General features: G+C 41.1%; 1 protein-coding gene across 1 annotated transcript in view; it reads left to right on the forward strand.

Moving 5' to 3' along the window:
* Nucleotides 1-11,916, forward strand: part of ctsz (cathepsin Z) — a 13,336-nt gene extending 1,420 nt beyond the window's left edge. Inside the window, exons 2-6 of the mRNA XM_080422590.1 lie at nt 3,824-3,987; nt 6,241-6,420; nt 6,907-7,057; nt 7,461-7,623; nt 9,925-11,916. Of these exons, the coding sequence (XP_080278716.1) occupies nt 3,824-3,987; nt 6,241-6,420; nt 6,907-7,057; nt 7,461-7,623; nt 9,925-10,050 (784 nt within the window). The 3' untranslated portion in view covers nt 10,051-11,916. The remainder of the gene's footprint in view (nt 1-3,823; nt 3,988-6,240; nt 6,421-6,906; nt 7,058-7,460; nt 7,624-9,924) is intronic.
* The last annotated feature ends 843 nt before the right edge of the window (nt 11,917-12,759 follow it).

Genomic DNA, 12,759 nt, shown 5'->3' on the forward strand with positions numbered 1-12,759 from the left:
TTCGCTTTTCTTCTTTTTTTGAGGAAGTGAAAGGCAGCATTCCATTCAATCCATTGTTGCACTAAAGGCATATGATCAGCTACTTTATTGTTGTACACCACTGTTTCTCTGGGGACCACTTAGGGCAGTGGTTCTCAACCTGATTTGGGTCCCCAGTCTCCCCACATGATTTGACATTTTTAATACCTCAAAGAAAGGGGGGAAAAGTTAAAGACCATTACTGCAATGGAAACTCAAAAGGAATCAACAAACTCTACTGTAAAACATGGTCAAACATTGGCCAAATTGTCAAATAATATCACAAAGAGGCAAACATTTTGAAAATAGCCGATCTACAGTTGTTGAGGCGCTATTTTCACAATAGTTATCTGTGAAACCAAGTCAAACTAAATGTAATGCCTCAACTCCTACAATACCAAGTGCTTGTCAGGGTGGGGGGTCCCCAGTTCAAATATGATTATTTTGGGTGGTCCCCAGTTCAAATATGATTATTTTGGGTGGTCCTCAGTTCAAATATGATTATTTTGGGGGGTCCCCTGTTCAAATATGATTATTTTGAGAACCACTGCACTACATGACCCTTTTATGGGTCTATTTGGACCCCCTGGTTGTCCCAGAACCGGACGTTGAGAACCAGTGAACTACAGTTAGAGTTACAGTAACCCCTCCCCCCACTATAATACTCCCCATGGTAATATTGATATCTGTCCCGGACAGACATTAGTAGAGATAACAGATCATGTCTGTCTGTCTGTCTGTCCTCCCGGGCTACAGTTGATATGCCTGCAGTGCACACTAATGCAGTGCTTCTCAATGTCAAGGACCCCCAAATATGATATGTATGTATTTGACTGTGGACCCCCATCTGAAAAGGTTTTGTGCCAGGGACCCCTAGAAGAGAAGATTTCTTTGAGTAAAAAAAAAAGAGCAAAATTATTCACCAACTTACAACATTTTATACAAAATGTTCAAAAATAGCAGATGTACAAGTTCGCAGATCTGCTATTTATGAATAGCCAACGTATTTAAAAAAAAAAGAAGCCAACGTGTTAAAATGATAGTGAGAACCATTGCACACTAATGCACTTCTGATACAGCTGCAACAAAGGGCATGTGTTTATCTGTGGGATATCCTGTTTCTCATTCCGGTTTACCTTTTTTTTTTTTACGTTTCCTTCAATATAAGGTTGCAAAAATTCAAGATTTTTCAAAAATAGCAGATCTACAAGCTGTGAGCTTGTAGATCTGCTATTTTTGAATAGCCAAATAAATCTAAAGTGACACAGATGTGTTCCAGGTCTTAATGGGTTAAGTGTTTTTTTTTGGCCAACATTCTATAACAATAATAACAACACCACCAACAACAACAATGATAATATTAATAATTATATTAGTCATGCTCTGCTTTCATGTAATGTTTTCTCTTCTTCTTCTCATGCATAACTTATTTCTTGCTGATTCAATACTATGCTTAATATTGTGAGAGACAGCACACTGGGCAACATCTTTGTAGATGCAAGCAGAAAATGAATAAGTAACTTCTCCTCTAGACATCGCCAGCAGACCTTGAGCGAGCCTTTAGCTTGTAACTGGATGCCATTTTATTTTACAATTACTGCTTTTCTAGAAACTAGACGCCTCCTATTTCACTTTGGTTTATGGCTACAAGTGCAACGTCAACCACAATGAAAAGTCTTACAGGACAGAATTGTTTGATGAAATCATAATCTCTTCTGATTATGACTGGAAATTAATTTTATTTGCAAAATCTAATGTTTACAAAGAACAGTCCTTGAAATGTCATTGATATATTAAGTACCAGTGGCCAGTTGAACGTTATCGCATGCATCCCTATTCTGGGCAGAACATTCATCAAAAATAGTTGATTTACAAAACTCACACTGTGACACATTGTGAGCTTGTTTTGTGTAGAGATTTGTTGTGTAGAGGAAAATACTGTACACTAGTAGCAGCCTTAAAGGGCCATTTCACCCCTGGAAGAAGTTTTCGGTCTTTTAATGAAGTTTAGGAGTCAAGAAACAAGATCCTGGGTTTTTTTGTGTGAATAATCTGTGTTTTTAGATATCTAGTAATTTTCGCATTCTTCGTGACGTTATTTGCGTCATGAGAGATATGTCTCATTCCTTTCCGCACTACATGTTGTCTTGACGCGTCTCAGTCAGACCAGCTCCAAACGACAGCCCCCGTAACACTTTGTTCAACCTTCTTTCCCCACTCGGCCACTCCCATTAGCTGTGGCCGGCGGGCAACCCCCCTTGCAGAGTGTGGCATTACTTTACCTGAGTTATCTTCTGATAGTTGTACTTGAATGTTGACATGAAATAATAATCCTGTGTAGTGTTTCATAAGCGCAAGCTTGAAAAAAAAAATACAGCGTGGAGTAGCAGCGCTGGTAAACAAACACCGTCACGAAAGGCTAGGATCATAATAGCAAGGATGTGACAGTGATGTCAATACTATGCGACACGGAAGTAGAACATCAGAAAGATACCAAGGATGTCCCAGTGATATGACATCACTAACGAATCCTTGGACATATATGTAACTAGATGAACGTGCGCGAGTACAGCCAGTGTTGCCAGATATTGTGAGAGAAATAAGCAGCCAGGTCTATGAAAACAAGCCCAAAAGAAGATAACTAGGCCAGGAGCACTTTACCTAGACATGGGATATTATATATTTGAAAATTGCCGATCTACAAGCTCACAACGCTTCGCGACCCATTGTGAGCTTGCAGATCTGCTATTTACAAAAAAATCTTGAGGGGGAAAAAGTGCAAAATGTGGATTTTTTTTTTTTTTTTCATTTACTTTTTATTGGATTTTTCAGAACATGAAAACAAACATACACAAAAAAAGAAAAGACTAGCACATTACTAACAAACAAACCGAACATACAAAACATACAAATACAAACATATAAGGGGAAAATGTGGAATATTTTTGACACATATTTGTTAGGGGCTCCCTGGCACAAATTATAATTTCAGATGGGGGTCTGTGGAAAAATACATGAATATGTTTGAGAACCACTGGTTTAAACAACAATCAAAACATTTGGAAACAAGCCCAAATATCAACTACATTTTAGAAAGAAGCCGCTTATAATAAGCAGACATGGCGACACTGGCATGCTGTTTGGATGTTATTGTTGGAGATCACACCCACATGGAACCTCCCCTGCCACAAGGCACCAAAGCATTATGGTCATTGTAGTAATGCAGCAGTCCAGTCAAACCCTAGTCAAACACACAGATTTCATTATTTTTCTGGCCATAGGGTGCAAATTTTAAATTGTGCTACTGTTATCTACTACAAATACTATTACCATTGAGTGATTGCAGTTTCTTCCAGGGGTGAAATGCTCCTTTAAGTATAAAGATCTGGGGGACCCCAGACAACTAAAGTATGTACTGTAGGCTTTAACTCATTAACAACTCATTCACTGCCAGAACTTAATTTTTTTTGCGTTTGCCCACTGCCAGAGATTTTTCATTGAAAAAAAAGAGATACAAAATGTTTAAGTTTTAAGTTAACAAGGAAGTGGATGGGAGTCTAGATCTTCCAAAAATCATATCTCCTTGGTCTTTGGGTTAATAAAGAAAAAAGAAAAAAAAAAGAAGAAAAAAAAAGTCGTTTTAGTCGTTCTAGGCAGGGAATGAGTTAAGACAAATGCCTTTTTCGTGTCAAGGACACCCCAAAATGATATGTATTTGGCCCGCGGACCTCCATCTGAAAATATTTTGTGCCAGGGACCCTGTCTCTCTCTCATGTCTCTCTCTCATGTCTCTCTCTCTGTACAGGACCACAGCTCGTCCCCATGAGTTCCTGAACGTCTCTGAGCTGCCCAAGTCCTGGGACTGGAGGAACATCAACGGGACCAACTATGTGAGCACGACCCGCAACCAGCACATCCCTCAGTACTGCGGCTCCTGCTGGGCGCATGGCAGCACCAGCGCAATGGCAGGTAAGATCGAGCCGCCGTTGCCAGATTCTGCGAGAGAAATAAGCAGCCAGGTGGTCTATGAAAACAAGCCCAAAAGAAGCGACTAAGTATTAGGCCACATGAGCACTTTAAAACTATAACATTGGCTATTTGAAAATAGCCGATCTACAAGCTCACAACGCGTCGCGTTGTGAGCTTGTAGATCTGCTATTTTCAAAAGAAAATAATATTTTTTTGAAACATTAATTTTAACAACACAAATCTGGGGGTCCCTGGAACAAAATATTTTTAAGATGGGGGGGCTCAGTGGACAAATTCATTTGGGGGTCCTCGACACAATTTCTTTTGAGAACCACTGGTTTAAACAACATGAGGAAACAAGCCCAAATAAGCAACTATACTTTAGAAACGAGCCCAAAAAAAACGCAACCCGCAACTACTAATATTTACAAGCAACTTTTACATGTCGCTTATAATAAGCTTGTTTTGAACCACAGGACACCTGCAGGTCCCACACATGAAACTGACACAAGATGTACTTCCTCTTAAAGGAACATCTGGGCCTTTTCTCAACATCATCTCTATATCTGGGTCACTAGTCTCTCGAACAAGACTGCTCACTCACACAATTTTCAAATGCTTCCGCCTTGCATTTAGAAGATTGTTTGTGGAAAAGTTTTCTGGCTTGAGAGACTATGGGACCGTGTCATTTTCAATTTGTGCCGCGCTGTGAGCTTGTACATCTACAAGTCTTCTCTTCTGGGGGTTCCCTGGCGCAAAACATTTTCAGATGGGGGTTCCGCAGCCATATATACATATATCAATATGGAGGCCCTTGACACGAAAACGTTTGAGAACTACTGATTTAGAAGGCATTTGCAAGTTGTGACTAGTTGCATTGCGAATCCTTGATGTGGTCTGTCTGGGCTTTAAACAAAACACTGTCTCTTTCCGTTCTAAGAAGAGATCTTGAACCATGATAGAGCTCTTGTTCAAAAACCAGTATGTGTATGACTGTCAGTCTCCAGATAATCTCTCAAGAACAGATTCTGCTCTGCGTTTGAATCTGTCGGGGGGGTTCGTCATATCGCGTACGCACTGGCCTACAAGTGGGCGTGCCTTCAGATCAGGAAGCAGGCCGCGCTTTACCCAATCAAATGTAGTGGGCGGGATTCACGTGTCCGTCGATCCTTCCCCACTCGAAACCAACCGAAACTAATTTAACAATAGCGTCCGCCTAGCAGACAAAACCACGGAAAGATATTCACATTTTAACTTGCTCTTTCATCATAGAAACAAGTGGGCTTATAACCAAAACGATCCATGTTCTCTGGGAGAAGTGGTGTTAGTGTTCCGTGTAGAAATATTGTTAGTGGGAATGAAAACATAGTCGCACCACCGGAAGTGATGCGCTGAAGGCAGACCAAAACCCTGGTTTCCTTGCGCACGGGTGCTACGTCAACTTCCTCCCAGAGCCAACTGAGATAGTCAAAAACAGCAGAGGGCGCTGTTTTTCCTTTTCATTTGGCACTGGGTTCCCAGATTGGTCTCCAGATAATATGTCCTTTTTTAAAAACGTTTTGATTAACTAAATATCCTCCAAGTGCAACATTCAAGGATGTAGCCTGCACAAAATAATTAGGATTAGGGCTTATATTTACACCTATATCATGTGATTACACACACATTTCTATCAGTAGTTATACCACACACACATAATTATAATAACCTTAACATAACTTTAAGCATATTGTGCTAATTGTTTAGGAAACAGCACTAGTGTGGGGGGCTCTTGTCACCAGTGGTGGAAAAAGTACTCAAATGTTTTACTAAGTAAAAGTATCAATACTGCAATGTAGAAGTACTCTGTTACAAGTAAAAGTCCGGAATTAAAAATGTACTTGAGTAAAAGTACAAAAGTATTGGTATCAAGATGTACTTAAAGTACAAAAAGTAAAAGTAAAAGCTCACAACACGTCGCATCAGCACAACACGAAAACACCAAATAGATTGTACTTAAGTATAGTACTTGAGTAAATGTATTTAGTTACTTTACACCACTGCCTGTCACACTGTTTCACAAATCACAGACTGGGAAGGCCAAACTTTTTTTTTTTTTTTTTTTTTTATCGAAAAATATTGTTAACTTATTATATTAGTTAACAATATGTCCAGAGTGATTTACTCTGGATATTGTTAACGTTAGCGTGATATTACCACATGGTGAGTTTTTGGTATCGTTACATGCCTAATATTTTTGTTTCTTTTTGTCAGATCGCATCAACATCAAGCGGAAAGGGGCGTGGCCGTCTGCCTACCTGTCCGTGCAGCACGTGGTGGACTGTGGCGACGCGGGCACCTGCCACGGAGGAGACCACACCGGGGTGTGGGAGTACGCCAACACCCACGGCATCCCGGACGAGACCTGCAACAACTACCAGGCCAAAGACCAGCGTGAGTTTATGTTGTTCTTTATAGAGTAACCGAAGTTCCTGACGTCCACTCGTTCATCCCCTGGGTTCACGGAAGTCATTTCTCTATGGAGAATAACATTCGGTCATCTTAGAAGCGTCTCATATAAGAATTGTGGTCAGGGTTGCCAGATCTGCTTATTATAATTTCCCTGCAAGATTTTATTTGAAAATAGCTGAGCTTGTAGATCTGCTATTTTCAAATAGCTGATGTATATGTTAAAGTGCTCATGTGGCCCATAGTCGCTTGTTTTGGGCTGGTTTTCCTAGACCTGGTTGCTTGTTTCTCTCACAGAATCTGGCAACACTGATTGTGGTCCAAAAATAAACGAACTGTCCCGGGGCTATTGTCAGGGAGGAGGCTCTGTATCGTTTACGATGGTCAATCACTAATATTTGATACAGTCTGTTTCTGGCGAAAATAGATATGCATGTATTATTGACTATGTTGTTTATTCCCTCCTGACAGAGTGTAAACCATTCAACCAGTGTGGAACCTGCACCACCTTCGGCGAGTGCAACATCGTGAAGAACTTCACGCTGTGGAAGGTGGGCGATTTTGGAGAGGTCAGCGGGAGGGAGAAGATGATGGCTGAGATCTACGCCGGAGGACCCATCAGGTTCTGAACTAAGTACATTTTAAAATGATTATTAGGTTGTATTTTGTTATTTGATTAATTTCGTCGGGTGGAAACCTCATATGTACAAAACTGTTACTTTTCAGGGTTCAAATTCAAAAGTATCAAAAGTAGCAGATCTACAAGCTCAAAACGCGCAGCGTTTCGAGCTTGTAGATCTGCTACTGACGCTGCTGACGCTGTAGTATGATCAAGTAGGGCGTTAATTTACGAAAAAACACAAACAGTTAAAATTATGGAGATAAGAGGTTTCTGCCCGACAGCGACGATTTAAAAAGTAATCTATAGAATAATCGCAACTACATTTCAAAATGATTAGGTTTCTCTGAATAAATTATTCTGAATGGGGATTCTGATGTTTGTTGATGCTTTCTTTCCTCCATAGCTGTGGCATCATGGCCACAGACAAGCTGGACGAGTACACGGGAGGCGTTTACTCCGAGTACCACGAGAGTCCGTACGTCAACCACATCGTGTCGGTGGCCGGCTGGGGAGTAGAGAACGGAGTTGAATTCTGGGTCGTACGCAACTCCTGGGGAGAGCCATGGGTAAGTCCTTAACACATTAAAGCAGGGGTCTTCAACGTTTTCAGGCCAAGGACCCCCTAGCTGAGAGAGAGATGAAGCAGGGACCCCCCTCTATATTGTATAAAATTGTGTTTCAGATTACTTTCTTTTTCACGCTCAGAGTGTAAAAATTACAGTACACCTATACCTCTTTGCAAAAAATAGCCGATCTACAAGCTCACAACGCCTCGCAGTGCGAGGCGTTGTGAGCTTGTAGATCGGCTATTTTTGGATAAAGTTCTCCTCAGAAAAGGGATGTTAGGGTTCAAGTGGTTAAGGTAAAAAAAAGTCATATCACACAAATATTTGGCGGCCCCACTGTAGTGACTCTGAGGACCCCCTAGGGGTCCCGGACCCCCTGTTGAAGACCCCTGCATTAAACCACTTTAAACCGTCGCTATTTTGGGGAATGTCGTTCTAGGCGAAAACGTTTCGTTCAAAAATAGCACAAAAAAGCAGATATATAGGGGCGCCGATGGTCTAGTGCAGGGGTTTTCAACTGGTGGTCCGTGGACCCCTGGTGGTCCGTGGAGGTATTGCATGTGGTCCCTGATCATGCATTCAGTAATGTAGGAAAGTGAAGAACTTCACAGTCCCTTGTGAAGTTCTGGATCTGTTGTCAGGCAGAATTCCCAGAGCTTACAGTAAAAGCTAAATGTATTTTACCTTTTTAAACCACGTATCTCTGTGACAGATAGTATTTCCATGTACTGTTATGTACTGTCATGTACTATTCTCATGTCTTACTAAATAAACTACATCAATCAATCAATGGCATACCTGAAGAATATGTACAGGGCAAGGTTCGAGCCAGAAAATGACATGAGACATGAGACTCCACTATTGCCAAGAAGAGATATAAATGGTGGTTTCTGTGTGGAGTTTGCATGTTCTCCCCGTGTCTCTCAGGGTAGTCAATACCCTCACAAAAACATGCAGTAATCCTGGTCACTATACTGCCTCCCCCATGACAGCCGGGGCGCCTGATGGAGGGGAAAGGAACTGGTTGGAATAACGTGTTCCTTCCACGCGCTACGTCCAACCGGGGAAACTCCCCCCTGTCAGGTGACAAGAAGGTCAGTTGGCTCTCATGCATTGAAGGAGGCATGAGCTCGGTCCTGGCCTCCCTAGGCTGGTGAGGGGAGTGTAGTGCCCAGGATCACTTAGAAAATTGGCACCGGGTGAAAAATAAGGGTTACAGAAATCGTGGGATAAAAAATGTAAGTAAAAAAAGAAATGGACATGAGAAACAGTTCACTCAATGACCTGGTGACCTAAGATGACAGCAGTTACTGGGAAGTAGGAGGTCAAGAACTTCCTCAGAAAAGGGAGGAGAAGGGGAAGTGTACCAGATTGCCTTAGTTATCATTATTAGGAAATGTTTCCATGTAATAGGGTGTGTCTGCTCGTGCTCACTCATACATACGTTACAAATCAGTATATCAGTTAATATGAGTTTAATATATAGAAGGCGGGACAAAGTAAGAGACATTCTCAAAAACAACTCAATCACTCAAAAACGCTCACTAGTATAATATTTCAGTCATTATTTAAGAATATGTGTCCATGGACAATTGGTTGAGAAACAGGCTTATGAAGGGTTATGCGTACTTTAGTTGACCAGAGCATCCTATAGTTTGTATAGTTTCAATGTGCAGATGATTCGTTTTTTGGTATTGTACTTTTTAGACTGATGATAGGGTCTTGGTTTACCTATGATGCTAGTTTACTATTTCTATGCATTTGATGTATTACCTTGTGTTTACCTTGCTTACTGTAAATCACTCTGGATTGAGAGTGTTTGCTAAACGCCTGAATTGTAAATTACAATATTATGATTCACTATGGCAGGAACAAATGGGAATATCTGAAAGTATACTTCTGTCTCTGGCTTGGTGTTGTGGTAATTAAGGGTAACTAAGTCTTGCCTCATTTAAAGTGCTACATAGTGGTGGGAGAAAACGTTAATTTCAGTGAACGGACGATTTCGTTCAAATGATTCGTTCGCGTTCTCGTTCAGTAGCGCTATTTTCGAGTGAAAAACACCATCGCAGGAGCGTTATTACGTCGCACGTACAGCGCGCCCTCCCGTCCTGTGTACGGGGGGAGGGCATGAACGATAGCGTGAACGTACAGTTTCAGGAAGTGAACGAGCTCGTTCCCGTTCGCGGCAATGAACCAGTTCTTTTGAACGAATCGATCATGAACGAGTCAGAACGACCCATCACTAGTGCTACAGATAAACATGATCACAAGTGCTTTGTTTGTTGTCTGTCTCCTCAGGGTGAGAAAGGCTGGCTGAGGATCGTCACCAGTGCCTACAAGGGGGGCAGTGGAAGCTCGTACAACCTGGCTCTGGAAGAGGACTGTATGTACGGAGACCCCGTGGTACCCAAAACATACCTGTAGACCAGTGGTTGTCAAAGTGGGATCCAGGGACCTCCCTGGGAGCTAAATGATTGATAGTTGAATGATTGATAGTTGGGAAGCAAATGAACCCTTACGGGTCTGTAACTCTGAGAGTTATGGGGGCTCCTTGAAATGTTTTATAACCAGTGCTATAATAGACTAGAGCTGAACTCTAGTCTGCTACACAGAGGATCATTATTTGACCAACCCGATCGCCAAGAATTTAGTATACATTGCACGGAGTGGTCATTCCGTGCATAGACAACTGGAAAACCTGAAAATCCGTGCAGAGCCGCCTCGCATCTCCCCCATTGTGACTAAACCATTTCGGAGGCGCGCAGTTTCAAGGGAATTGTCGCCACGTAAGGGACCACCGAGCGAGCTAAAGCGAGCGAGCTAAAGCGAGCGAGTTGCCATCCCGAACGTTGCGACATTCCCTGAACCTACTCAGCGCCGTTTGAGTTATGTACCGATAGGCACAGAATCGTACATTTTGTTGTGGGGACTGCTCTGCTTCCGGGTATTTCCGGGATGCAACTGGTTACGCCCACCGTGGGACTCGTCGTATGCGCGGATTTTCTGGGTTTCTAGGCTACTATGCACGGAATGACGTGCACTGGATCCGTGCAATGTATACTAAATTCTTGGAGATCAGGCTGATTTGACACTGTCACAAATTCCAACAATCTCAGGCACACAGCTGCTTTTTTTTAATATATAAAAGGGGTTCCTTTATCCCTGGATGAAAGGGAATATAGCTGGGGAAGCGTTTCGTTTTCACAATTTTGCCAGTGTTTTTTCTTAAGTGTTCTTATATTTCAATGCCAAGGAATTCCTAATAATTTTAGACATTGTACCTCTTAATAATAGAACCGTTCTTCTTTCACACACAGGCAAAATCTGTCTCCTCTAAAAGCCTGCCCTAACTGTATAGGGAGAGTGAAATAAATCATTATCCCCGTTATATTATTTAATTCGCCAATAGGAAAATTTAATTAGTGAATTTCCTACATCCTTGGTTTCAGGGATCTTTGCAGGGCCGAAAACGTAACGGTAAATGTTTTAAATAGCACCTGAAATGGGCGAGAACAAAACAAAACAGATCAAACCATGATTTCCCAATAACCACTTAAACCCTGCATACATTGTACAATAGCCGAGCTACAGTACAACCTCACAGCACTTTGTATTGTAAAGCGTTGTGAGCTTGTAGATCGGCTGTGTATCTATGTTTTCTATGAAAGAGAGCCAGACATTCTACACAGTATTCAAATCAAATAATTATAAGGGTGGTACAAAGGTATTTCAAAACAAGAATGACGTAGTAATCTGTACAGATAAGATGCCAAAGAACACATTTATTTTCAGTGGTCTTGTATTATTGCTACAGTATACAGTACATCACAATTATTCTGTTGGCATTTGTTGAATTAAAATACTTATCCCATTTAGACCTGAGGCCCAAAACGCCTTCGAAACCCCTTCTAAATCCTAACCTAAGTTTTCTGAAAAACTTTAGGTTAGGATTTATCTATAGGAAAACTAAAATGACAGATTATTTCACTGATTGAAAGGTACTGTATAACAACGTATATGCTTTCCAGGTCTAAATGGGTTAAAAGTCAATTGTTTTATTTGGTAAAGGGGTCAATTACATTTTATTTTGTAAAGGGGTACATTGAAACTGACATTTCAACTTCCATTAATATAACAGTCAATGTGCCTTCTTTGCATCGTGCAATCAGCTACACTGTCACTTGATTATGCAATAAAATCTACAATGTATAAATGTCAGAAAATCTACATTACAAATGGCCAATAAACCACACACCATTCTGAACAAAATGTGCTCTACATTTGTGAATTATTTATAATCCCAGGTGTTTCATGTGATGTGATTATTATTATAACCCTACCTTAATGCAGTGGTTCTCAACGTTAGGTCTGGGGGGCCCCCAGAGGTCCTGGAGGTGGTTAGAGCAGGGGTCCCCATCTAAATGATAGATAGTTAGGAGGAACCAAATGGACCCTTACGGGTTTGTCACTCTTGAGAGTGTGCAAATGGGTCCACTTGGTTCCATTTGTACACTCTCAAGAGTGAGTAGACGAAAATGGTACCATATTGTAATGAGCATTGGCGCAGACCAATTATATGAAGATAGACAAGTTGAAAATGGGTGAAGTCGTCCTTTAAGCATTATTGAGGCCTACTGTAGCTGCACCATTTTCACACCTGATGCCCAGTTGAACGTAACGTATCAAGTTTGTTATAATAAGTACTATGAGACCACAGACAACACAATCTACAGACAAAATGTATGAAAACCAAAAACATGGCATTATTACATATTCATTTTTTTTTATTTAAAACGGGTCAAAATCAACATATAAAATATAGAAAAACAAAATCTATTCTTATGGAAACAAAAACGACTGCATTTTAAGTGGCTGTAACCTCCAAAGCCTCATGAATTGGAAAGTAAAGTAGGTGTGAGTGTCAACTTATCAGTTGAGGAGGGCATCTATCCTCCTTTACGTTTAGGCCATAATGAAGCCTAATTTATGTTCCGGTGTCACGCACCGAAAATAGCAGATATACAAGCTCACAACGCGTCACATTGTACGCGTTGTGTGAGCTTGTACATCCGCTATTTTCTCATGACTGATCATAAATTAGGCTTTACTGAGAAAAAAGAAAATGATCCAATT

This window comes from Gymnoscopelus braueri (assembly GCF_963280865.1).
Source record: "Gymnoscopelus braueri genome assembly, chromosome: 3".
In the NCBI taxonomy this organism is placed as follows: domain Eukaryota; kingdom Metazoa; phylum Chordata; class Actinopteri; order Myctophiformes; family Myctophidae; genus Gymnoscopelus; species Gymnoscopelus braueri.